Source organism: Pristiophorus japonicus, chromosome 1, assembly GCF_044704955.1.
Source record: "Pristiophorus japonicus isolate sPriJap1 chromosome 1, sPriJap1.hap1, whole genome shotgun sequence".
NCBI lineage: Eukaryota > Metazoa > Chordata > Chondrichthyes > Pristiophoridae > Pristiophorus > Pristiophorus japonicus.
The window spans coordinates 484348902-484374749 of NC_091977.1; the positions used below are offsets into that span (position 1 = coordinate 484348902).

Sequence of the window (25848 nt, forward strand, 5' to 3'; positions counted from 1 at the left end):
AAGGGCCGAATGGCCTACTCCTGCACCTATTTTCTATAGGATCGACCTTGGCTCTGATGCTCCCCACAGTCAAACAGTCTGCCGACACTGATAATCTAGGTTCATGAATTAAAAATGGCCACTTTGTGAGGTATCGGCGGGATACTAGTCGATGTGGAACTGTATCCTAACAGGGAATCAGCACCTTCAGGAGCTGAGGAGAAAATATTGGAAAAGTTATAAAAATGTTTTTTTTTTAAATGAAAGAGAAAGAACATTTAAAACAAGAGAATGCCTGTTACAAATTTGGGTCCACCATAGATACCTTGTCAGGTTCAGTGGTGTCATTTCACTTTCGTCAGTGCCTGAGTGTTTAACTTTCATAGGAATTGACTCATAATGACCTATATATACTTGTACAATAGTGGAACCCAGGGATGTAACAATGAGCCTCCCTTGTGTCCTGAAACAGATATCCGTGTCTTTTACACGTTTATTTCTTCAATCTCTTAGAAGGCAGACCAAGTTAACACGAGATGAGGCGAAGCTTGGCTTGAGTCATTAAGGTTCTTTATTCCACAGTAAGGGCACAGTAAGAGCAATAGTTATGATCAGATTCCCTTAGATCAATTGGAAAAACTTACCTTCGCGAATGATATAAAAATAACTGACACGCTACATCACACCAGTTCAGTGAGTCAACTCCCACTGCATCTTGACTTTTTTTGAGCCTGCTATCATACCTCAAGCTGCCATTTCTGGCGCAAAAGCTAGATGATTCTTAAGTGACCGACATTCTGCTTTATTTCCTGACTATACACAGTCAGAAAGAGATTACAATCCCTTCCAATACAACCAGTGTAAGGTGTTTAATCAACTACAGGGACAAACCAAATTGCTTATTACTTATAGTCTATGAGGAAACAACATCAAGCCGAGTTCATTAGCATCTTAATTACCTACCATCCAAGACCTTTTTTTTTTAAAAAAAAACAATATGCTTTCAAAATACTTTAAATAGTTTCTCTGGACAATTGGTTAAAAGATCCCGAACTGTGCCAATGACATACTAACCAATTCTGCGAAGAATGAATGTGGGGAAAAGACTGAAGAAGACAAGAAAGAGAAAGACTGAGATAGAAAAAAAAGTGAATGAAACAAAGAATGAACTAGAGAAAAGAGAGAATTAGAGAAAAGGAAATAAAGAGACAAAAAAAGAGAAAAATCAGAAGAGGGAAATAGAGAAACAAGTGAAGATAAGAGAGAGACAGCAATATAAATAGTAACAAAGAAAAATCAAGAGAAAGGCAAATAGAATGAGAGAACAGAGAATAGAGGGAGAGAGCAATAGAGAACAAGAGGATAAAATAAAAAGTGAGAGAGTAGAGAAGAATGGCAAAAAGGGCAGACGAAACATTAGACTGACAATACCAACCTGCTGTATTACCCCCTGCAGAGCCTGTGCTTCTTGTGTCCAAATGTTGCCAATTATGGAGTTGAGCTGTGGGTTAGATTGATGGGCACACTGTAAAATGAAGTCAATTTTACAAAGTGTTTGTAAACTCGATCTGGAACTTAAACCTCATCACCAGGAACCCTTAATGCAAACCTTGGCATACTTATTTACACATCTGTTCGGTATAAACTGCTTGGGGGGAAGGAGTGGACTCTTTTTTTATTGTAAGATATTTAATTAAATTGCAGCTTTGTAGCATTTTACAGTTTTAGAAATATATTTGATGGTTTTCCAAAAAAATCTTTAAAATTCTTTAGCAAAATACTGAATGGTTTTAGAATAATGAACTTTGTTAAAAAAAAATTAAAGTCAGAAAAATATTGACTGTAAACCAACATCAGTTTGACCTGTAGGTGGATGGGTGCGGACTGGTCTTAAGTACACGGCTTCTCTGGGTCTGTTTATTTTCTTTAAAAACAGTCTTGTGCTGTTGTTAAGCTTGCTCCAGGCTGAGGGCTTTCCCTGCACTGAAGGATCCAGCACAGTAAGACACCGCTGCCCCCGCGTGGAAAAGAAGTGCATTTCATCAGAGTGTGCGCTTTTCCACCTACTCAAATTATAGGCTAAATGGATGGTTTCAGGTGGATGCGAAGAATCATTCCTACAGTTTGATATCGAAAGTGGAGGACTGGTGGGTGTGAAGGATGAGACCCCGGGTCGAATCGCGTGCCTGGGGATTAAAAACAAGTGGTTCAATCCGAAGAAAGAAACTGTACTTACCCGAGGATTGTGGACAGTTGAATACTTACTGGGGTGAAAGGAGATTTATTTTATTGAGACCCCTATTGAAGGTCATGGCCTGAAGTGTAGAATAATGTAAGGGCTAGATTGTGCGCCTATTGATAGATTATTTCAGTTTGACAGATTTGAGAGGGTCACGGATCATGCTTTTAAACTAAGCAAAATTAGGAAGAGGCTAAATGCAAGACGGTTCTTCCATCCCCAGAGAGTAGTGAGCCTCTGGAATGTGTTGCCGGTTGGTACCGTGTCTGCTGACTCTCTGCATGCCTTCAAGAGGGAGCTGGACTAGTTCTCGGCTGGGGCAGAGATAGCATCATATAGAAGTTAAATGGATTAACAGTTAATAGACGCATGGTTAATGTGATATTCTGGACTGGCTTTGATCGCAATAGTGCGTCAGAGAGGAATTTTCCAGAGGTTTTTTCCCCCTATTGACCGTGTTATTTTTTCCCCTTTTTTTGCCTCTCCCAGGAGATAACATGGCTGTGGAGAGGTGTGTGTGTGTGTGTGTGTGTGGCAGGGGGGGGGGGGGGGGGGTGTAAGGAAGTGTCGAGTCATGATGCTCCAGGCATCATGCATATGGGGCAGGATGGGCCAACTAGTCTTTTCTTGCCTATCATTTTTGCATGTTAGAAAATATAAAGAACAAACTAAAAAATTACATGAAGGTTCAAAGCAGATGTAGTGATGAAGTGAAGCCATGGTTTAAAATCCTGTAACATTGTAAGAGGAAGGGCATAAGGAGTTCCATAGTTGAGGCAGATAATTAAATCTGAAGAATGAGACTGTAGACCCGATACTGTTTAACGAGTCTTCCTTTGAACAAAGTGATGCAGCGAGGTGCAAGAGTGTGCACAGATTGGGTCAATCTACAAGATGAGCATCGGAAATTAAGAAACAGGTCTATGTATTTTGGCACTCAAAGGAAAATCTATTTATTTATATTTTGTTAATATTTAATCAGTGCTGGCACACACCCCTACCATTTAACGCCTGTGGTAAAAGCACTCTCCCCACCCAAGTTCTTTCCTGCCAATTTTAAGCATCTATTTATATTTACAGGGTCAATGCGTCACAGAGGCAGAAGTTTAGACTCAGCAGTGACCGGAGGAGGAGGTCATTGATTCCTCTGCTGGATAAAACCAGAGAATCCACTCAACAACCCAAACACTCCAGGAGGTATTTTTCTATAAATTGGGTCTACTCCACCGAACAGTAGTAACCTTACACGTTACCTCAGTGAGGTTGGTGCCCGTATATATTCTGCTCCAAGTCATTTCAATTCCTGAACAGTGTGAGCTGTTCCTATTATATAAACAAGGTTTTCTTTTACTCTCATTCTATTTTGGTGCATTTTGTGCTCATCGAGGTGAAGGGAGGTTAGTGCCGGGAACCGCCGCACTTTCCCATTTCAGCCACACGGTGTCAGGATCAAGCACTCCCAGGTCAAGTGGGGGGTATATTGGGAAACTCTTAAGGTGGCTGGAGTTGAGAGGAACAAAGGCTGTTGGTGTAATGAAGACGGTTGAGCGAGCAGTAGGGAGCTCTTCAAGGTGGATCACCAACTACTCCACAGGAAAGGTGTTTGGGGCAGAGAGAATTGGGTAGGGGCTGCTGAGGGTGTCCTACACTGAATTTGAGCCCGGATCCTAAAAGTACAATCAAGGTTCTAAATGTTTGGAACCTGAAGATCAGATGCAAGGGCCTTGAAATCCATCTCTGGCGGTGATGCAAAATGGAAATATCAGGCGCTGCCTATAATGGGCGGCCGACCGCCCGATTTGCACCACCGCTCAAGATGAATTTCTAGGTCCGCATGTCTAACTGCAACTTTGCCATTTTATACTTTTCTTGAGTTAAAGGGTTTAAAAGTCTCATGCACCAGCCCCAGGGTCAATTAATTGCCCAGACATGAGTATGTTTTTTTTTAAAGTTAGCTTTTTCAACTCTTTCCTCCCATGAAGGCGCTAAGGTGTGAGCTGGTTCTGGTAGTTTGCTCAATTATGGCATCTCAGTATAATGCCCGCCCATTATCTCCTATAGGATTCCTGATTATTGTTCCATTTAACATTGCACTGTGCTTAGAGCAGATTTTCTCTGACAGATCTTTTTCTCAATGGAGAAAAGATGCATATGGGAGACATGATCCAGGTCTTTATTTTTTAACCTGCTTCAAGCTGTATAAAGTGCTGCCCATAACCGGGTATAGTGGCGTAGTAGTCATGTTCACTTCCAGAGGTAAAGAGTTTAGATCCCATCGTGGCAAGTTATGAATTTGAATTTAATAAATCTGATAATTTGTGGACTGACCTTGAACAAAAATCTAATTGGTTCACTAACACTCTTCAGGGAAGGGAACCTGCCACCTCTACCTGGTCTGGCCTACGTGACTCTAGTTCTACACTACGTACTTGATTCATGACCATCACTATCAAGAAGAGGGCCTACTCCATCTGCTTAAAGCAACTAGAAATTGGCAATAAAAATGTGGCTCTTTCCAGTGTCAACCAAGAACAAATAAAAAATAATCCAGCAATTTTACAACCAGGGTCACAGACTCAAAATCTGAATAGGGAAGGTGAATGAATTTAACCACTGTACAGAGAAGGCAGTCAATATGTAGCACAGACTGTGCATAGAGCGTGGAGGCGGAGACAACAAATTAAAGATGGAACTGGGGACAGACATCCGGTGGACGTGAAAGGCGCTATATCAATGCAAGTCTTTCTTTCTCATACATCAGAGCAAATATCTTCTCCCCACTATATTAATGGAGGAACAAAACTATTTAAGATAAATGCGTGATTGAGGGGACTTTATGAAATATTTGTCCATGTGGTGCATAAAACACAAAAGGTTAGTATGCAGGTACAGCAAGTGATCAGGAAGGCCAATGGAATCTTGGCCTTTATTGCAAAGGGGATGGAGTATAAAAGCAAGGAAGTCTTGCTACAATTATACAAGGTATTGGTAAGGCTCACCTGGAATACTGCATGCAGTTTTGGTTTCCATATTTACAAAAGGATATGCTTGCTTTGGAGGCAGTTCAGAGAAGGTTCACTAGGTTGATTCCGGAGGTGAGGGGGTTTGACTTATGAGGAAAGGTCGAGTAGGTTGGGCCTCTACTCATTGGAATTCAGAAGAATGAGAGGTGATCTTATCGAAATGTATAAGATTATGAGGGGGCTTGACAAGGTGAATGCAGAGAGGATGTTTCCACTGATGGGGGAGACTAGAACTAGAGGGCATGATCTTAGAATAAGGGGCTGCCCATTTAAAACTGAGATGAGGAGAAATTTCTTCTCTCAGAGGGTTGTAAATCTGTGGAATTTGCTGCCTCAGAGAGCTGTGGAAGCTGGGACATTGAATAAATTTAAGACAGAGAGACAGTTTCTTCAACATTAAAGGGATAAGGGGTTATGGGGAGCGGGTAGGGAGGTGGAGCCGAATCAGCCATGATCTTATTGTATGGCAGAGCAGGCTCGAGGGGCCGTATGGCCTACTCCTGTTCCTATTTCTTATATTCTTATATGCTCAAGAGGGCAGAATTATAGGAGTGTAGACATATCAGGGGGTTGTGGGGTTGGAGGAGATTACAGAGATAGGGAGGAGCAAGGCCATGGAGAGATTTGAAAATAAGGATGAGAATTTTGAAATCGAGGCGTGGCTTAAATGGATCAGCGAGCATAGGGTGATGGGTGAGCCGGACTTGTTGCGAGTTAGGATCACGTTTAGTTTATGTAGGGTAGAATGTGGGAGGCCAACCAGGAGTGCATTGGAATAATCAAGTCTAGAGGTAATAAAGGCATGGATGAAGGCTTCAGCAGCGGATGAACTGAGATAAAGGCGGAGACGGGCAATGTTAGAGGTGGAAATAGGCGATCTTAGTTATGCTGCGGATGTGTGGTCGAAAGCTCATTTCGGGGTCAAATATGACACCAATGTTGCGAACAGTCTGGTTCAGCCTCAGACAGAAGTCAGGGAGAGGGATTGAGTCAGTGACTAGGAAATGGAGTTGATGGCAGGGACCGAAAACATTGGCTTTGGTCTTCCCAATATTCAATTGGAGAAAATTTCTGCTCATCCAGAACTGGATGTCAGACAAGCAGTCTGACAATTTAGAGACCGTGGAGTGATCGAGAGAAGCTGTATTGAGGTACATGTGGAAATTGACGCTGTGTTTTTGGATGATGTCACCAAGAGGCAACATATAGATGAGAAGTAGGAGGGGGCCAAGGATAGATCCTTGGGGGACACCAGAGGTAATGATGTGGGGGCAGGAAGAGAAGCCATTGCAGGTGATTCTCTGGCTACAATTAGACAGGTAAGAATGGAACCAGGCAAGTGCAGTCCCACCCAGTTGGACGATGGAGGAGAGGTGTTGCAAAAGGATAGAATGGTCAATCGTGTCAAAGGCTGCAGACAAGTCAAAAAGGACGAGGAGGGATAGTTTGCCTTTGTCACAGTCACAAAGGATGTCATTTGAGAGGCGACATGTTCAAGGACTTTGGAGAGGAAAGGGAGGTTGGAGATGGGGCAGTTGTTTGCAAGGACAGAAGGTTGAGGGTTAGATTTTTGAGATGGGGTGATGACAGTTCACTACGTTAAAGGTGCAATATAAATACAAGTTATTTTTGTTGGTGAAGGGACTAAGGGGCATGGGTGGGTAAAGTGGTGCTCGAAACCATCAAAGGAGGACAGGCTGGGTTGACCTGGCGGTATTTCCCTGTTCCCAAAATCTTTCGTAAATATATGAAATAATTCCCAATAAAATGTCACTGCTGAACTTCTTCATCAAAGATCTTGACCAATATCCAATTATGAAAAAGAGCTTATAAAAGAGGTTTTGTAATGGGAGTTCAGGCCTCCACCTACTCTGGGAACTGCTTGGATGCTGTTACCAGGGAGCCTAGACATTCTAGAACAGCTCTGTTCATCAATCAGAAGTCAGTGCGTCAAACTAACACGATGGCAGAGCCTGCAGCTCATAAGAACTTTATCTGGCTTTATGCAGCACTGTGTTCTACATTAGCGAATAGAATTGCTTCAGGCTTCATGCGAGTTCTTTTTATATAGGAATGTAGGAACAATCAGGCTAGATTGCAAAATAGAATCAGATCAAGAATTGTATATATAATTAAAGGAGGAAAAATTTGCAGGGCTGTAGTGAGAGTAGGACTAATTGGATAACTCTTTCAAAGAGCCGGCACAGGGCTGAATGGCCTCCTTCTGAGCTGTACGATTCTATGATTCTATGAAGGAAGGCCATTTGGCCAATCTTAGTTCAACTGTCCAGAAAGACTGTACAGTCCTCTGCATCAAGGCATCCTATGACCTTATCTGGAAGCTTATTTCATGTGCTGAAGTTCCTGACATCAGTTCTATATTTGATACCGTCAGAGACATCCCCAAACTACCTCAAATTTTGAAAAATACCATACACTACTCCATCTCTCGTTTCCCTCATTTCACTTTCGCTGCCAAATATCTATCTAGTTGCTGGTTGAATTTGTCAATATTATCCACCTCTACTGCTCCTCTACATTCACCACCCTCTGTGTAAAGTAGTTAAGTCCAATCTGTCTGTTCTTCCTTGTTCTGAGGTGGAGTCTATGCTCCCTTGATGATTACGAGCATTTTTATTAGGGTTCAGTTTAACTTTAACCCTTCAATTTTTGAACCCCTCAGTAAGATCTGGCGCTTCTTTTTCACAATTTTCCTCCTCGTGGCATAATACGAGAGATGATTGGAGAGCAGATTTGGTGCCCCAGATAGGAAGGGAAATGTGCAAACTGATGCTTTCTCCCACTGGCAAGCAATTTTTAAAACTATATACAGAACACACTCCCTCCCACAGGATTTCAGGTCGATGACCTTTTAGGAGAACTGGAAAAAGTTAGAGATGTAACAGAGTTTAAGCAAGTACAGAGGCAATTAAATGGGATGCGGAAGAAAGAACAAAGGGGAAGATCTGTGATAGGGTGGATGGCAGGAGAGATTAAATGACAATGGTGCAAGGCGAAAGGAGATGGTAATGGGACAAGTAAAGAAACAAAAGATGGTCTAGAGGTGGTGTAAATGGGAACAACAGAATCAACAACTGCTGTCTGAAAAAATGGGGGCAGAGGTTATGATCTGAAATTGTTGAACTCAATATTGAATCCGGAAGGCTGTACAGTGCCTAATAGAAAGATGAGGTGCTGTTTCTTGAGCTTGCGTTGAGTTTCATTGGAACAGTGTAGGTCGTCAACGACAGAGTGGGAGTGGTCCAGAGAATTAAAAAGTGACAGGGGACAGGTGACAGGTGACCAGAAGCTCAAGGACACACTTGCAGACTGAACGGAGGTGTTCCGCAAAGCGGTCACCCAATCTGTGTTTGGTCTCCCCAATGTAGATGAGACCCCATCATGAGCAGTGCTTACAGTATACTAAATTAAAAGAAGTACAAGTAAATCACTGTTTCACCTGAAAGGAGTGTTTGAGGCCCTGGACAGTGGAAAGGGACAATTTAAAAGGGTGTGTGTTGTATCTCCTACACTTGCACAGGAAGGTGCTGTTGGTGCTGGGGGAGATAGAGGAGTGGACCACGGGAGAGGGAGCGGTCCCTTCTGAAAGATGAAAGGGGAGTGGAGAGATTTGTTTGGTGGTGGGATCATGCTGGAGGTGGTGGAAATGGCGGAGGATGATCCATTGAATGTAGAGGCTGGTGGGGTGAAAGGTGAGAACAGGGATCCCCATCGTGGTTCTAGGAAGGAGGGAAGGGGGTGAAAGCCTAAGTGTGGGAAATGGAATGGACATAGTCGAGAGCCATGTCAACCATGGTGGAGGAGACTCACTGGTTGAGGAAAAAGAAAGATATATCTGAAGCACTGGTATGGAAGGTGTCGTCATCGGATAGATGCGACAGAGACAGAAAAACTGGGAGAATGGAAATAGAGTCCTTGCAGGAAGTGGGGTGGAAGTGTAGTCAAGATAGATGTGTAAGTCAGTGGGCTTATAGTGGGCATAATTATAGTGGAAATAATTTTTGTTTTTTTAAAACTGTTCCTCACACACTGAAATGCAGAATCAACCAGCACCTGCTGGACTAAGGTCGACGGTGAATGACTGGGGCCCGCAGGCGAAGGATCAGAGTCTACCCTTAGGAGCATCTAATAAATCTTCCAACTATTCCTGTGTTCTCGAGACAGAGATGGAGTCAGTAGCCTCCCGCTGTACCCCTGTTGCTATGCCTCCCAGAACACAACACAGGAGAATTGTGTAAATACATAGGCAAGGGGGCCGTAACCTACACATCCAAAAACTTTCAACGCAGCCTCTGCAACGTGGTTTGTAGTTTTATTTTGGTAATTATTGTACAAAGCAAACACGACACAGGCAGAGTGTACATTTCCATACAGCAAATCAGTAATACGGTACTGAAAGCAAGAGATTTAATAATGCCTGCTCCCCATTACAAACTCTTTTCGTAAACACAGAGCGTCTGTAGACAATTACCTGAAACCACTTGAAATTCAACTCCCTCTATCGTTATAATCAATGGTTGATCTTAAAGACCACACAAACAAAAAAATGACTACACGTATATAATTCCATCTGAAAATCAGTGCTGTAATTTGCAGAATGACCCTGTCTGGCAGGAATTCTGCTTCCTTCATCGGTCTGGCAGTGCACTTCTCAGGATAATCGAGTACAAGTTAAGTCAGGGGTGTCCAAACTTTTATTTTTGTGGGCTGCATACCATGGAGTCCCTCGGGCCACACAGTAAGAATTAGAAAACAAAATGCTGAACACAAGAAATACGCATAAATTGAATCTCTGAGAAGCTAACTGAAAGACTTTTTAAAAAAAAACTTTTGTAATTAAATTAAATCCTAAGTCTGACTACAAGATAAGTTACAGACTTAAACTGTCTGAATTTGGTATGCTGCCTCATGATTGGAGGAGGGCAAGTGACAGACAGCCTGATAGCTAGGAACCATGGACCAGAAACTCATGGTCAGACAGCCAGGGACCATGGGCCAGATAGCCAGGGACCATGGATTGGAGACTCACGGCCAGATACCCAGACAGCATGGACTGGGACTTTGCAGCCAAATAGCCAGAGATCATGAACTGGGACATCGCGGCCGGATATCGAGAGACCAAGGACCCGGGTCTCCTTGACCAGAGTTCAATGGATCATAGTTTGTCCATCTCCAAACTATATATACATATATATAATATATATGTGTGTGTGTGTGTATATATTTTATATTTTTTTTATATAAATGGAAATTTCAACAATTCTCTTCACAAAAATAAGCTTCAAAAAATGAAAAGTGAGGGAACTTGGTGGTGTAGGAGTACTTTCAACTCAAACCACTTGGCTTCCAATCCAGCCCAGACTGAATGGTGCCTCTCTCGTGGCTGATCAGGTTCAAGGTGAAAGGAGATTGGACAATTTACAACTGTTTCCTGGTGGCTGCAAGTCCACATTACACTACCCACGTACATCACTAAATTGGCAATCTCACTCACTGAGGCCACAGGGTGTGGGGAAATGTAAATGTCACAGTTGGTGCAAGAAAGAAGGATTCTTCGGAAATTCGGAATAAGGCACTTTTTGTTGGGGCAGAGTAGCTGGGAACTTTACATTTAAACCCTGCTATATGTGATAGGGGGAGGTCCACAGGCTGATGCCAGGTATAAAACATGGATGTCTTACACTGAGCAAGCATATTAAGAATTAAAAACAAAATTACAAAAAAGGGACATAGCTGTGCAAATTTAAGTGGCTCGAGAAAAGGTTTTCCAGCTTTATTCCTCTCCCCTTACTGTTGCAGCCAAATGTGTAGCTCAATAAGGGACAAACACAAAGCAAGACATGCCTGATCCCTTGAGTTAGAGGCAGGACCGAAGAGGATCTAGATTAGCTGGGCATCTTTGCTCGTGTTATTATTAAGAGCAAGTTATTATTTAAATGGAGAAAGATTGCAAAGTGCCGCAGTACAGCGGGACCTGGGGGTACTTGTGCATGAAACACAAAAGGATAGTATGCAGGTACAGCAAGTGATCAGGAAGGCCAATGGAATCTTGGTCTTTATTGCAAAGAGGATGGAGTATAAAAGCAGGGAAGTCTTGCTACAGCTATATAAGGTATTGGTGAGGCCACACCTGGAATACTGCATGCAGTTTTGGTTTCCATATTTAAGAAATGATATACTTGCTTTAAGAAGGTTCACTAGGTTGATTCCGGAGTTGAGGGGGTTGACTTATGAGGAAAGGTTGAGTAGGTTGGGCCTCTACTCATTGGAATTCAGCAGAATGAGGTGATCTATCGAAACATAAGAGATTATGAAGGGGCTTGACAAGCTGGATGCAGAGAGGATGTTTCCACTGATGGGGGAGACTAGAACTAGAGGGCATGATCTTAGAATAAGGGGCCGCCCATTTAAAACAGAGGAGAAATCTGTTCTCTCAGAGGAATCTGTGGAATTCACTGCCTCAGAGAGCAGTGGAAGCTAGGACATTGAATAAATTTAAGACAGAAATAGACAGTTTCTTAAACGATAAGGGGATAAAGGGTTATGGGGAGCGGGCAGGGAAGTTGAGCTGAGTCCATGATCAGATCAGCCATGATCTTATTGAATGGCGGAGCAGGCTCGAGGGGCCGTATGGCCTACTCCTGTTTCTATTTCTTATGTTCTTATGTGAACATAGATGTGTCTGAGAGGACATTACATAGACCATATGCAACAGGACAAAGAGCAAGCCTGAACAATACTTTCAGATAAGCCGGGGCTGCAGGACAATACACACAAGGTCAGGATTGTGAAAAGCAAAGGTTAGGACTGACATCAGGAAGTATTTCTTTACAAGGGAGTTTGTAATGGGTTGTCTGGAAAAGTTGTTAGGGCCACGACACAGAATTCATGTTACAAAGCCAAATGCTATAATGAGATGATGGTAAGATTTGTATTTATGAAGGCCGAGATCATCTGGGGAAATAAGGTGCGATATATAGAGGATAAGGTGCAGTTGAAGACCAATTGGTCAAGAGTAAGCAAGACCCATGTACCTGTCATTTATCAGCTCGGTGGCACTATCAATAGTAAACACTTAAATAGTGGAAGTCAAGGACTTGCACTGGATTCCAGTGGGTAACAGCAGATTAGGCACCATTTACCAGCAGCAGCTTACCAATGTACTTTGCAGCGTTGAAAAGCAGAACATCTCTGCAAGGGTCATGTTACTCCTGGGAGACTGAGATACCAACTACAGGCTCTGCCAGAATCACAGCAACATCGACTTTAGCAGCAAAGCTTATAAAACTTTGGTTCCTCCCACTATAAAACCTGATGTAACTAGTGAAAATATGCAGGTCACCTTCATATCCATTTTATTTTAAATCTCTAACTGCTCGCTTCTCATACCAATCGATACCTAAAAGCACAAGCTGCTAGAGCTCCAACTTTTTTCAGTCATTATCTGAAGTCTTTCTCCTGCACCTCCTTCTCCTCTCACAGCTGTGTGTGTGTGGAGGGTGGGGCAAGTATGAGTAATTGGTCCTCACTCCACACCTATCTGCCCACCCCCATTCCATTCATGAACATTTCTGGCACATTGTAGCACATGGGTAGGCACCCTCTCAATGTCAATTATCCAAAGTGCTTCTATACACATTATTTCATCTCCCAATTTGGAAGCAGTGGGAACGAGAATGAGTGTTCAGCCCACCCCCATACCCATCCAAAAACAAGATGATCATATTGCAGCACAGATAATCCCTGTAAACAATGCCAACCCAACATCCCAATATTAAGCATTTCTATCTATTGCACATTTCCGGCATTTACTACGCCTAGTATATTATGATTCATAACAACAAGCAGCTAAGAAGAGATATTTTAAAGTTATATAGGAGATCCTGCCAAATATGCCATGCCAGTGTATATATATTCCCTCAGTGTACAAAGTGCTCCATTTAGACTCACTAAAACCAAAGTACAATCTATACCCTGGACGTTATCAGACTGGGATGGTGCACCAGTCCGGGTCGGTTCTCCTACTTATTCCTTTATATCCCCGAAGCAAAGCTGCGAGCACTCACACGCTGACTACATACCATGCACAAAAGTATCATTGAGGACCATTATCAAAAGGAGAATATATTAACTTAGCATTACATTATATTGGGATATGAACATTATGCTTACAACTCACCAGTAAATCTCGTATGTATTGGCAACCTCGTAAAGCTTTTTTGAGGCCATGCACCATCCTAATAAATGCATTTGCAACTAATGGTTGGTAGGAATAGGCAAAAAATTAAGCCTATAAAGAAATAGCCAACATAGAGGAAACTCCCAAGAAGAGACAGCACACATCCCCAACATCTAACCAAAATTCCAGTTGAACGCCATAGAAAGGACCCAAGCTGTCTTGGTGAGACTGCTAGAACCATACAGGTCAATGCAGTACTGACACTCTGGCCCTAGATGTCACTAGCATGATAAGTAAATGCTACAGTGCATTTTACCAATGCACTATATACTTGAAGCAATACATTTTACTTTGCTTTTAATGTTTTATGTGATATGCTCAATTCTTCATCTTAAATTGGTTCACCATCAGCAGTGGCAGAGCTGTAATCACCAGTACTTCACCCTTGTGCTATACATCTCAAAACTCTCTCTTCAGGCACAACCCAAGTTTCAAGGGTACAATCGGTAATTGTAATTTTGGGTTTCTTTCCCCACAGTTCAAGTGCATAGTGTGAAAATGTCACCCATCCCCGACCATTTACTGAAATCCTGGTGATATTATGTTCACATACTAGAGATAGCTAGGGAGGAATAGACATCATTACTGCATTGACTTTTTGCTTCCAATTAGCCTTTGGTTGTTGGCCCAGGTTGACTTGTTGGATTTTCCTTACTGTGGGGGTGCAGGCTAGGAGGAGACACCCCCCAAGTTTTAACTGACAGAACGGCCAATAGACAGAACTCACCTTACATGGGTGTTACCATTCTGTGGCACAAACTGCATCTGTAACAAATGACTTAGCTAAGATCCTTTGCCAATAGAGTCAGATTTTAGGCCTGGTACTATCCTTCCCTCTCAAACACACTTCCCATTATTCTAGCTCTAAACGTCCACAATCCCAGCTCCACCACTCACTCATACAGCAATGACCAAAATTCAACTCTCTTTTCCCCAGCCCCCTAAACAACAGCTCTAATTATGACTCAATCAAACCTGCCCTTCGATGCACGAGATACAAGGATGAGCCACAAACACTGGAAATCTGAAATTAAAGGCATAATCTCATCTGAATCACAAAAAAGAAACACCTTGGGTGATGGATCTCACGGGAAAAATGAATCTCCTTTTCTCTTTCACGTGCTACTTCCCCAACTGTGTATTATTGGCACATTCTAATGATCTCTGGAGTTGACCAGGAAAAGCCCGAGAAAAATCAATGATGTGCCCAAGCTTCAAGCTATAAGAGGACACTTCTCGGCACGCTTAACAGCTCTGCAAGACTTCCGCCTGCATGCTAAAGCTGTGGGGTATCAGCTGTAAATTCGCAAACGGGAGGAAAGGCATTCTCAACACAGAGGTAAACTGCCTCAGGGGTACTTCTATCTATATTCCTTAAAAAAACATCAGCCAATATTAGTGTACTAATAAAAATTCTACATTCAATTAATTCTTTTTAAACAAGCTACGTTTTACAGGTTGCAAATCAGAACAGCATCTGAATTTGAAAGCAACTTGCAAGCTTTCCTACAATTGGCTAGACTTTTATAGTTCTAAAACAAGGTGAGCATTAGACTGTAAGACATTTGACATGGAAATGGTCTCTGATTGACAAGAGCATTTTCCTAGCTTCTCTTTGAATGGTGACATGTAGGTCATGTGCAACGGCCACCCCATGTTAAAAGAATTCACACACAGGCATCTTCCACTGTTTAAAATGAGTTCATCAGTCACCTGAGTACTCATTTTTAGTGTGGAAGCAAGTCATCCTCGACCCCGAGGGACTGCCTATGATGATGAGCGAGGAATCTTCTAAGGCCAAGACAATAGAACTGCAGACTGGCCACTGATAGTTGCAACAATTTATATGAAGTTTGTCAACAGTCCTAAGCCAAGTACAGACAAAAATTGATTTTCCTTTAAGCTTTAGGGACTGGGCGAACAGATCGAAGGACAAGACGAGTAAAGTGCACCCAATCGACTGCCATCCCGAGCCACTGTTGTTCCAACTCTTTGAAGCATTCTCTCCAAATGCTGCGGTTCTGATGAAGAACAAGCCGCACCGAATAAGACTCTTGGTCAGCTCAAGTCTTACAGGAGTTTCCGCATTCGCCTGTGACTCATGTTTATCCGGGATGTGGCCTGGTCTGTGGAGGAGCTGATAACATCCAGCACTTCATCCTGGCGCTCCAGCTCGGCTTCAGTGTCCAGTGCAAGACTTTTCAGCTTTCGCAGGATCTAAAATGAAAGCAGGATGCAAGTGAATCGTTCCTGGTGTGCACCAACACAGACGGACTCGAGATGGGTACAGTATCGCACAGGAATGGATTGTTCCCTTTCATCCACTTCGTACCCTACAGGAGCTGGCAGCTTACTTCAATTTAACAGAACATCTCAAGGCACCACGGGAGAACTGGCTGAGTTGGGGGAAGGTAATTAAAAGCACAGTTGAAAAGATGAGATTGTAAGCGGTTTCTGGAAGGAGGAGGGGAGAGAAGAGGTAGAAAGGCAGAGGGGTTTAGGAAGGGAATTCCAGATTGCAGCAGAGCACAATACTCAGGATTCAGAAGTGTGGAGCCATAGGCCTGGGGCAGGCTCTACATGGGCTGTACGGTACCAGACAGGAGCAGATTTTCTCAATGTCTGCCACACTTGTACAGGAGCTCACAGCGAGACTCATAAAAGCTGCATCATTCCAGATAGTGAATGAACTGTTCCCTTTTCCCAGTGTGCTGGAACACCACAAGATATTAACTATTCTAAAGCAGTAGCATTCAACAACAACTTGCATTTATTTGCCATAGAAAACCATCACAAGGCGCTTCACAAAAGCTAACCAGACATAAATGGACACCGAGCCCAAGAACGAGATTAATAGGCGGGTGGCTAAAAGCTTCAGCTAAAGAGGTGGGTTTTAAGGATAGAATTGTGCTGTGATACTCATTATCTAGGCTCACTTATAAAGCACAGCACTTGGATGAGCTACTGGAGAACTACCAACACCCATGGGACTATAATCACAGTGAGACAGAGTACTTTGGGGGCGGTGGAAACTGGATTAACAAATCAATGACTCAGTACTGCTTAGCTGACAATGTGGCAAGTTGCCTTTTGGGGTAAAACCAGCTGGTTTTGCCAGCTTCAGAGTCTTGTGTTCTGGAGCTGCTTTTTTCAGCTGTGCTTTCATTGTCACAATTAAAATAGGGCAGCAGAGCAATATGGGGTACAGGCTTGAACGGGTGCTTGCTATGGAGGTGTACATATGTTGAAGGTTTAAATTCCATTGGGGATTGCTTCAGTGGTCAGTTTCCAAGAAAACACTGGCATGATGTACAATAAGACACATGGGTACGGTTTCTTTGCTGGTTGCTGTCCAAGAAAAGCCTGCATTACAAAGAAACAATATCACCGCATAAAAATAATTTGGATTCAGATACAAAGTTTTTCAATAAATGCCCCTCATCACTGCCTCCCCAACCAAATAGTCTTTCTCTATTCACCTTATCAAAATCATTCAGAATTTTAAAATCTCTATTCACTCTCCTCTTAGCCCTCTTTGTCCCAGTGAATGTGGTAAAGGACTGTATTAATGGGAGTCATTTATATCTGTTCTTAGCCAGAGTATGTGGCACGACAACCAGCTCAGTGAAGGACATGTTAAAATCTTAGATGTGGCTGCTGCTTCTGATTGCTCTCGTGACCTTCGCTGGAAAGCAAAGTGGATGGGAATCTGAAATGCGATGTGATGCCCTCCTTAGTCGAATGGCCAGTGGACATTCAACCATGTTGACTCTGTTTGATTGTATGAAAGGGAAATCGTGTTTGACAAATTTATTAGAGCTTTTTGAGGATGTAACAAGCAGGGTGGTAAAAGGGGAACCTATAGATGTCGTGTATTTGGATTTCCAAAAGGCATTTGATAAGGTGCCACTTAAAAGGTAACTACACAAGATATGAGCTCATGGTGTTGGGGGTAATATATTAGCATTGGCTAACTAACAGAAAACAGAGAGTCGGGATAAATGGGTCATTTCAGGTTGGCAAATTGTAACTAGTGGGGTGCCACTGGGATCAGTGCTGGGGCCACAACTATTTACAATCTGTACTAATGACTTGGATGAAGGGACCAAGTGTATTGTAGCCAAATTTGCTGAATATACAAAGGTAGGTGGGAAAGCAAGTTGTCAGGAGGACACAGAGTCTGCAAAGGGATATAGATAGGTTAAGTGAGTGGCCAAAAATTTGGCAGATGGAGTATAATGTGGGAAAATGTGAGGTTATCCACTTTAGTAGGAAGAATAGAAAAGCAAATTATGTAGTAAATGGAGAGACTACATAATGCTGCGGTACAGAGGGATCTGGGTGTCCTCATACATGAAACACAAAAAGTTATCATGCAGGTACAGCAAGTAATTAGGAAGGCAAATGGAATGTTGGTCTTTATTGCAAGGGGGGGACAGAGTATAAAAGTCTTGCTACAACTGTACAGGGCGCTGATGAGACCACACCTAGAGAATTGCATACAGTTTTGGTTTCCTTATTTAAGGAGGGATATATTGTACTTGCGTTGGAGGCAGTTCAGAGTAAGCTCACCAGGTTGATTCCTGGGATAAAGGGGTTTTCTTATGAGGAAAGTCTTATGAGGTTGGGCCTATACTCATTGGAGTTTAGAAGAATGAGAGGTGATCTTATTGAAACATATAAGATTCCGAGGGGGCTTGACAGAGTAGATGCTGAGAGGATATTTCCCCTCGTGGGGGAATCTAGAACTAGAGGGCATAGTTTCAGAATAAGAGGTTGCCCATTTAAGACAGAGATGAGGAGGAATTTCTTCTCTTAGAGGGTTGTGAATCTTTGGAATTCTCTACCCCAGAAAGCTAGGGAGGCTGAGTCATTGAATATATTCAAGGCTGAGATAGACAGATTCTTGAACTATAGGGGAGTGAAGGGTTATGGGGAACAGGCAGGAAAGTGGAGTTGAGGCCAAGATCAGATCAACCATGATCTTATTGAATGGCGGAGCAGGCTCAAGGGGCCGTATGGCCTACTCCTGCTCCTAGTTCTTATGTTCGGCCTATCATGCCTGTACCAGCTCTTTGAAAAAGCGAGCCAATTAGTCCAACTCCCCCACCCTTTCCCCATAGCCCTGCAAATTTTCATCCAATTCCTTTTTAAAATTTGTTCTTGAATCTGCTTCCAACAGCCTTTCAGGCAATGCATTCTAGATCACAATAACTTGCTGTGTAAATAAAATTCTCCTCATATCGCTGCTAATTCTTTTGCCAATTATCTTAAATCTGTGTCCCCTGGTTACTGACACACAAGAAAAAAAAAATCCAGTGATTACAGAAAAAACTCCTCCCGTATTCTTTCCATTCCAATCTGGAGTATGTTTTTTTTAATAAATCTTACTTTCAATAGGTATGCAGCGCAAAACAAAACTTCCACCATGTTACAAGAAAACCCTCTTCCCATCCACATCATTGCATCTCTCACATCTCCCAGAGGCCTCGTGGTGAGTTGCACCACAGGAAACCCAGCAGTTTTAAAATGAAATAATGGCAAAAGCCACCTGCAGTGATCGTGCGGGCAGAATGCTCAAACCGAGCTCGCCACAAATCCATACACCTTTACATAAAATTTAGAACCCCCCCGCACCTCCCTCCCCAATCAGTGCTCATCAATTTAGCAGTTATCCCCTAGCTGTGCCATTCTCATGATTTTACCTCCCATATTCTGTTCTTTTCTGTTTTGGTGTTTACTGGCTCTTTAAATAGCTGAATTATAAGATAGATCTCAGCCTCTCTGGCCAATGAGTGACATGGCTCTTAGTACTGTTTCAGTGCTTTCCATCTCCTTCTTTCAGTGCCTAAAAGGTTTAAACAAAGCGATGGCACTTGTATATAATACTTTTTAATTGTTCAGTCGGGATTTTTACAAGAGGGACTGAATATGGGAGTGTCTCTTTAAATTCTCTGCAGGCTTCAGGCTCATTTATCAGAAGTATTTTTTGTGTTACAGTTAAATACAGTACTGAAGCTTGAAATAGGGGTGAAGAGCTCCAGCTCAGCACAGTGAGATCTGGATGTACCCAGTGATTCTGCAAACATGACGACGCTCATAATCCTTCAGTTATTCAGCAAGAGGAAAAATTTACTGCAGCCCATCCCAAGATTTACAGCACATTAAAAAGGTTCAGTGTTTCAGCAGGTCTGCTTACAGAATGCATTTGGAGCCCTCTGGTGTCTGGTTTTACCAATCACTTCTTCACAGAAACCGATTTAGTTCAGTGGTAAGAGGGAGAGAGACAGTGCACAAGGGGAAAAAAGAGGGAAAAAAAAAAGAGCTGAAGAGAAAGAAAGAACTTGCATTGATAAAGTGCCTTTCACCATCTCAAAATATCCCAAAGTGCTTCACAGCAAATTATGTACTTTTGTAGTATAGTCACTGTTGTAATGCAGGGAAATGTATTATACCTGCAGCCAATTTTCACACAGCAAGGTCCCAGAAACAGCAATGAAACAGCTAATCAGATAATCTGTATATGTATTTTTTTTTTTAAATAAGAGTGTTGGTTGAGAGATAAATGTTGGCCAGGGACCAAAAGAATTCCATTGCTCTTATCGAAGCTTACAGTACATGCCTGTGCTGGCTCTTTGAAAGAGCTATCCAATTAGTCTCACTACCCTGCTCTTCTTTTGAGTAATGTCATGGGATCCTTTATGTCCCCCTGAGAGGGGGGATGGTGTATCTCTTACCCTTATACCCAAATACATATTGCTAAAAACCATTAAAAAGAAATCACAAAAAGAGATCACAAATACTCTCTGCTAGATAAAAAGACAGTAATCACAACTGTGACCAGTGACCTGAGAAACTGCTCATACATGTATAACAAAATGTCAGCCGTAGCTCAGTGGTACTCGTATCCAAGTCAGAAAGTTGGTTCAAGCCACACTCCAGAGATTTAGCACATAATCAGGCCGACACTGTCAGAAGTGCTGGCTTTCGGATGAGATGTTGAACCAAGGTCCTGTCTGCTCTCTCAGGTGAATGTAAAAGATCTCATGGCACTATCTGAAGAAGAACAGTAGAGTTCTCCGAGGTATCTTGGCCGATATTTATCCCTCAACCAACATCACTAAAAACATTAATCTTACTGCTGCATGTTGCATGCTAATAGGCTGCTGCCTTTCCCTACAGTACAACAGTGACTACATTTCAAAAGTACTTCATTGGCTGTAAAGTGCTTTCGGCTTTGAGGTTATGAAACGCACTATATAAATGCAAGTCTTTCTCTCTTAACTGAAGGACCGAGACACACAGGAGATATATATGGGAAATCAAACTGCTTTCAGGTGCTAAATGCTATGTGGTACAGCAGTAGAGATCATCCCGAGTTATCAAATTTCAGCGAGAGTGGCAAGACAATTGAACTCTTTACCCTGAACTAGAGGGGAAAAAATTCAATTAGCCAGGGTTCTAGCTCCTAATTAGTTTCCAGTGTCCCATACCATGTGTAGGTGTTGGGACAGGACTGAGTTCAACTGAGACTGAGACAACAGTACAGTATTCCCCTGGCTGGCGTTTCTAAAACTAGTGGGCAGTGTCTCAGGATAAGGGGTAGGCCATTTAAGACAGAGATGAGGAGGAATTTCTTCACTCAAGAGGGTTGTGAATCTTTGGAATTCTCTGCCCCAGAGGGCTGTGGATGCTGAGTCTCTGAATATATTCAAGGCTGAGATAGATAGATTTGTAGAGTCTAGGGGAATAAAGGGATATGGAGATTGGGCGGGAAAGTGGAGTTGAGGTCGATGATCAGCATGATTTTTTTGAATGGCGGAGCAGGATCGAGGGGCTGTAGGGCCTACTCCTGCTCCTATTTCTTATGTTCTTATTTATTCGTCATTCACTATCTGGATTCACAGATGAATAATAGCCACTTGGGAATGGTATCAGAAGAGTCAGTATCATCAGGAGAAGTGTCAAATCACCAGAAACTCGCCGGTGTAAAAATAAATCATTTTGAATAGGAGGCAAGTTTGCACAAGACAGAAACTAAGCATGCATACGAAACACAGCCCACACAAGTGCATCAGAGAGACTGTGCACAAAAGAGCAAATGAGCAAGAGATAGCCCGAGAGAGTAAACATATTCAGAAAAGGGCACAGGGGACAAGACAAAGAGCTCACACACCCTCTTAATCCCACGTCTGGAATTATGCGAGGAGGAACCTGTATGCAAGTGAATGAAAGCATGCATGAAAAGAAGAGGGAACCAAATAGAGTGACGAGTAGACAATTAATTGGTTCCTGTTTGTGAGATGCTGTTGCAGAATAGCTGCTGTGTTTGCCTCACTATCAACAGTCACTGCCCATCAAAAAGGTAATCAGTGGTGTGAAGTGTTTTGAGATGTTTCGATGATGCAGTACGGCATTATATAAATATATTTATTTTAGATATTTCATACACGAGGAACTGCATACAGGCTCTTTTGCCCTTTTGATCTAATGGAAGAAAGAGAGTGTGAGAGTTTGCGAGTGAGGAAGAGGAAGAGCGAACGAGAGAACCCGCAAGGTAGCACGCGCGAACAAGAGAATGAAAAAGTCTGCACGAGAGTGTGAAAACACAGCGGCAAGGACTCTCCACTTAGTGAAGAAACAAAATCCCACAGTAAAGGCAAGCAGAGAGCAGATGATTGCACCAGCATTTTGCCCTGTGATTTCACGATCATAGCCCACTATCTAGTCTCATTTTACGGTCACGTTTTTCTTACGTGGGCTAAATGTACAACGATGAAAATTAGTTATCACCACTAACACATTTTCTTAACAAAAGTAACAATGATCTCAAAAATGTACAATGCATTCAGTGACTTAATCAACACAGTCTACACAAAAAATGAGGGGTGGGGTTGAAGTTAAAGAGCCTGTCCATCACACAGCATTAATGGAAAGTATCTAAGCGGAATGTACTCACCTGTCTCAGCTCTTGAGCTTCGGCCTCGGAGACGGTCTGCTCAGACATTTGTTGGGACATCTGTCCACCACTCGCAGAAACAGGATGCATCACTCTGTCCAAGAAGCCAGTTGCTGCAGAAATAAATGCAAACCAGGTCATCCGCTGCTATTTATTGGGATCACACTGCACCTGGAGTAACTGTGTCCAGTTCTGGTCACTTAGACACAAGGAACACAACCAAACTCTGGAGGCAGTGCAGAGGAATGCCAGCAAAACTGATCGCTACATGGAGTTATGAGGAAAGCAGGAAAAACTTGAAAGGTGGTGACAAAAAGTGGATGTTAGGATAGAAAATAGTGTAGAAAGGTATGGATACAACACTCCTTCAAGTTAAACCATGACAGGAGGATAGGAACAGTCCAAATCAGTGAACTGTAAATTGAGGACTGAAGTTGGGACATGGTTTACATAAAGAGTGATTCACATGGAAGCAACCTCTGGTCCATTGAAGTCAATGGAAATCAAAATTGAGAGATATAAAAATATGCCTGCCAAATTCATTATCACCCTTTTAACATTATTGCACAAACTCAAAATCTGTCCCCATGATTACACAAGAATATTAAAAAGAGAATAGCTAGTATAGGAAACAAATGTCCACTCTCGTAGTGGCGGTGTTTCTTTGAAAGTTGAGATTAAGAAGCACTGTCAAAACGATGCTGAGGGACTACTTCTTTGCACCACACAGGAGTATTAACATTTGGTCTTCAAACTTCACATCTGGTTCATCACAAACTCCAACTCATCCCTCTCCTGCCGACCTCCATTGGCACAGCAACAATATTACAATCCTCATCCTGGTCTATAAATTCTTCCGGTGGCTCCTTCTGTCCAACTTTTGCAACCTACTCCAGCTCTACATGATCCACTCTTTCCAACAATGGAGATCTATGCATCTCTCGTCCCTCTACCCCACTAGTACCAGAGCCTTCGGTCATCAGAGTGCTGCATTCTTGAATTCTCTTGTCCACGCTCTCCGTCTTGCTAGATCTTGCCATTTTCAAAAGTCCACTCAAAACCTACTTCTTCGACCAGGCCTTCAGTTACCTCCTCATAGACGCATGTGCTTTTATTTCAAACTTTTAACTCTCTCTCTTTCTCACAGCCAGGCTCTAGGAGCATATTTTCTAAATAGGAAAAGTTAGTGCAGAAATTATCCAAGATTCGTGAAAGAATGGAGAAATCAAACCCCAATAATATGTTCGAGACTGTCATCAACTCAAGAGCCAGTAGACAAAGTTAGAAAAGGGATGATGCACAGTTTAGGTTTAACTACTTTACACAGGGGGTAGAAATGGAGTTGGATGTTGCAAAAAAATTCAAGTAAGGATTGTATAGGTATTTGAGGGAATCAGCAGTTAAGAGATTGTGGGCTAGATTTTCCACTTGCTGCTGCCTGTTTTCGCCCCGGAGGCGTGGCAATGGCAGCAGTAAGCTCTTCCGGGCAGGCATCCAGCTTCCAGCGCCCTGCCAGGGTTTTCGGGGCCGGTTTCAGCAGGGCGCAGAGCATTACCGCCCAGAAAAGGCAAGCCAGTATGTAATGTCCTTGGTTGCGACACCAGCTCGATTTGTGTCTCCAGCCTGATCCGTAGAGCGCGAGCTGGGTACGCCTGTGAAAACGGGCAGTCCGACCTGTAGTGGCTGCAGTGAGGTTAGTAGTGTCCACCTCAGGTAAGTGTGATTGTTTTGTATTTTTTGTGATTTATGTTATGGTGGCGTGAGTTACTTATTGGGAATGTTTTCAGGTTCTTTTTCCTCCCCAGGCCTCTCTCAGACTCTGAGGCCGACTGTTTAGTTTGGTATTTTCGCATGCACGGTCAGCTAGCGCCCTAAGAGAGGTGTCCAACGCCTCCTTCAGCGCTCCGCCCCACACTCAGGGCCCAGCTGTCCAATTTTGTTGACTGTGGCGCAAACTGTTCCCGGGCAGTATCAGGATTGCTCCGCCACCATTACCTCCCCGAAATGAGCAAAGCCAAAAATCCAGAATTAGTTTTTGGCCAGATGAACTGCAGAGTCTTTTCTGGTTCTGTACTTTCTTATACATACTAGGTCCGAATGGATGGGAATTTAGTCCATAAGGCAATTATGAAAATGTCTGAATAACTGGTCAGTTTCTGTAGTCACATCACACAAAAAATTGTTACCAAGACTTTCTCAAATCTCTGCTGCAAGGGTTGTTTCTATGAATTGAAATCTATCCAATCCTGGCACTAATACTAATTCAAACAAAAAAAAATGGGACAGGTTGTCTATCGAGGAATGCAGGTGAGCCTCGGGATTATCGTCTCCCTTGACCACCAGTATGAGCAACACTTTACATAACCTGTACTATTCCTGATGCAAAGCTGGAAAGATAAATCTTATTCCTCTGCACAAGTCTTCTGTCAACTTGACCAGCATAAATCATTCAAACAACTTCAGGGCAGTGGAATATTCATAACAGTCTACATATTATAGCCCCAAAAGAAAGGAAAAGGAAAGAGAAGGAAAATAAAAGTAAATAACTTGCATTATTATATAGCACCTTTCACCACCTCTGGGCGCCTCAAAGCACTTTACAGCCAATTAATTACTTTTGAAGTGTAGGAAACACGACAACCAATTTGCAGGCAGCATGTTCCCACAAACAGCAAAGCGATAATGAACATATAATGTTTCAGTGATGTTGATTGAGGGATAAATATTGGCCAGGATACCAGGGAGAACCTCCCTGCTCTTCTTTGAATAGTGCCATGGGAGCATGCATTCACCCGAGCGGGCAGACAGGGTCTCCGTTCAATAGATCATCTGAAAGCCAGCACTTTTGACAGTTAAATGTTTTATCAGAAAGGATTGGTTCAAGTGTACGTAAGCAGATTAAACTGTGGATATAGATAGGTTACCAGACAGGGTCAGCCGGTGTCAAATGCAATTTAATGTGAAGAAGTGCGAGGTCATGCATGTTAGGAGGAAAAGTAAGGAATTGGTGTATACACTCAATGGAAAGACACCGAATGGTGGGGAGCAGGGAGATCCAGTGATTCAAATACATAATTCCTTGAAAGTGTGAGTGCAGAGATAATAAAGCCGTGAAAAAAGGCCAATAATATTCATTCACCAGGATGATACTAGGAATGAGAAACTTTACTTATGAGCAGAGACCGAGACACTCTATTTATTTTTCCCAAAAATTAGACTCCCAAAGCAAGCGCTCTACTCGGAACTCCTACACGGCAAGCGAGCCCCAGGTGGGCAGAGGAAACGTTTCAAGGACACCCTCAAAGCCTCCTTGATAAAATGCAACATCCCCACCGATACCTGGGAGTCCCTGACCAAAGACCCTAAGTGGAGGAAGAGCATCTGGGGG

At 42.7% G+C, this 25848-nt stretch overlaps 1 protein-coding gene and 1 long non-coding RNA gene across 4 annotated transcripts in view; one reads left to right on the forward strand and one right to left on the reverse strand.

Annotated features, from left to right (window-relative positions):
• Positions 1-9561: 9561 nt before the first annotated feature.
• Positions 9562-25848, reverse strand: part of snap47 (synaptosome associated protein 47) — a 61011-nt gene continuing 44724 nt past the window's right edge. For all 3 annotated transcript variants that reach the window (XM_070894943.1, XM_070894950.1, XM_070894953.1), the window contains exons 4-5: positions 22461-22573; positions 9562-15718 (exon numbers count right to left, since the gene is read on the reverse strand). In XM_070894943.1, coding sequence (XP_070751044.1) covers positions 15572-15718; positions 22461-22573 — 260 coding nt within the window. In that variant the 3' untranslated portion in view covers positions 9562-15571. The remainder of the gene's footprint in view (positions 15719-22460; positions 22574-25848) is intronic.
• Positions 15749-19689, forward strand: LOC139276964 (uncharacterized). The gene is made up of 2 exons (XR_011596003.1): positions 15749-15912; positions 19502-19689. It is a non-coding gene; the product is annotated as an uncharacterized lncRNA (long non-coding RNA).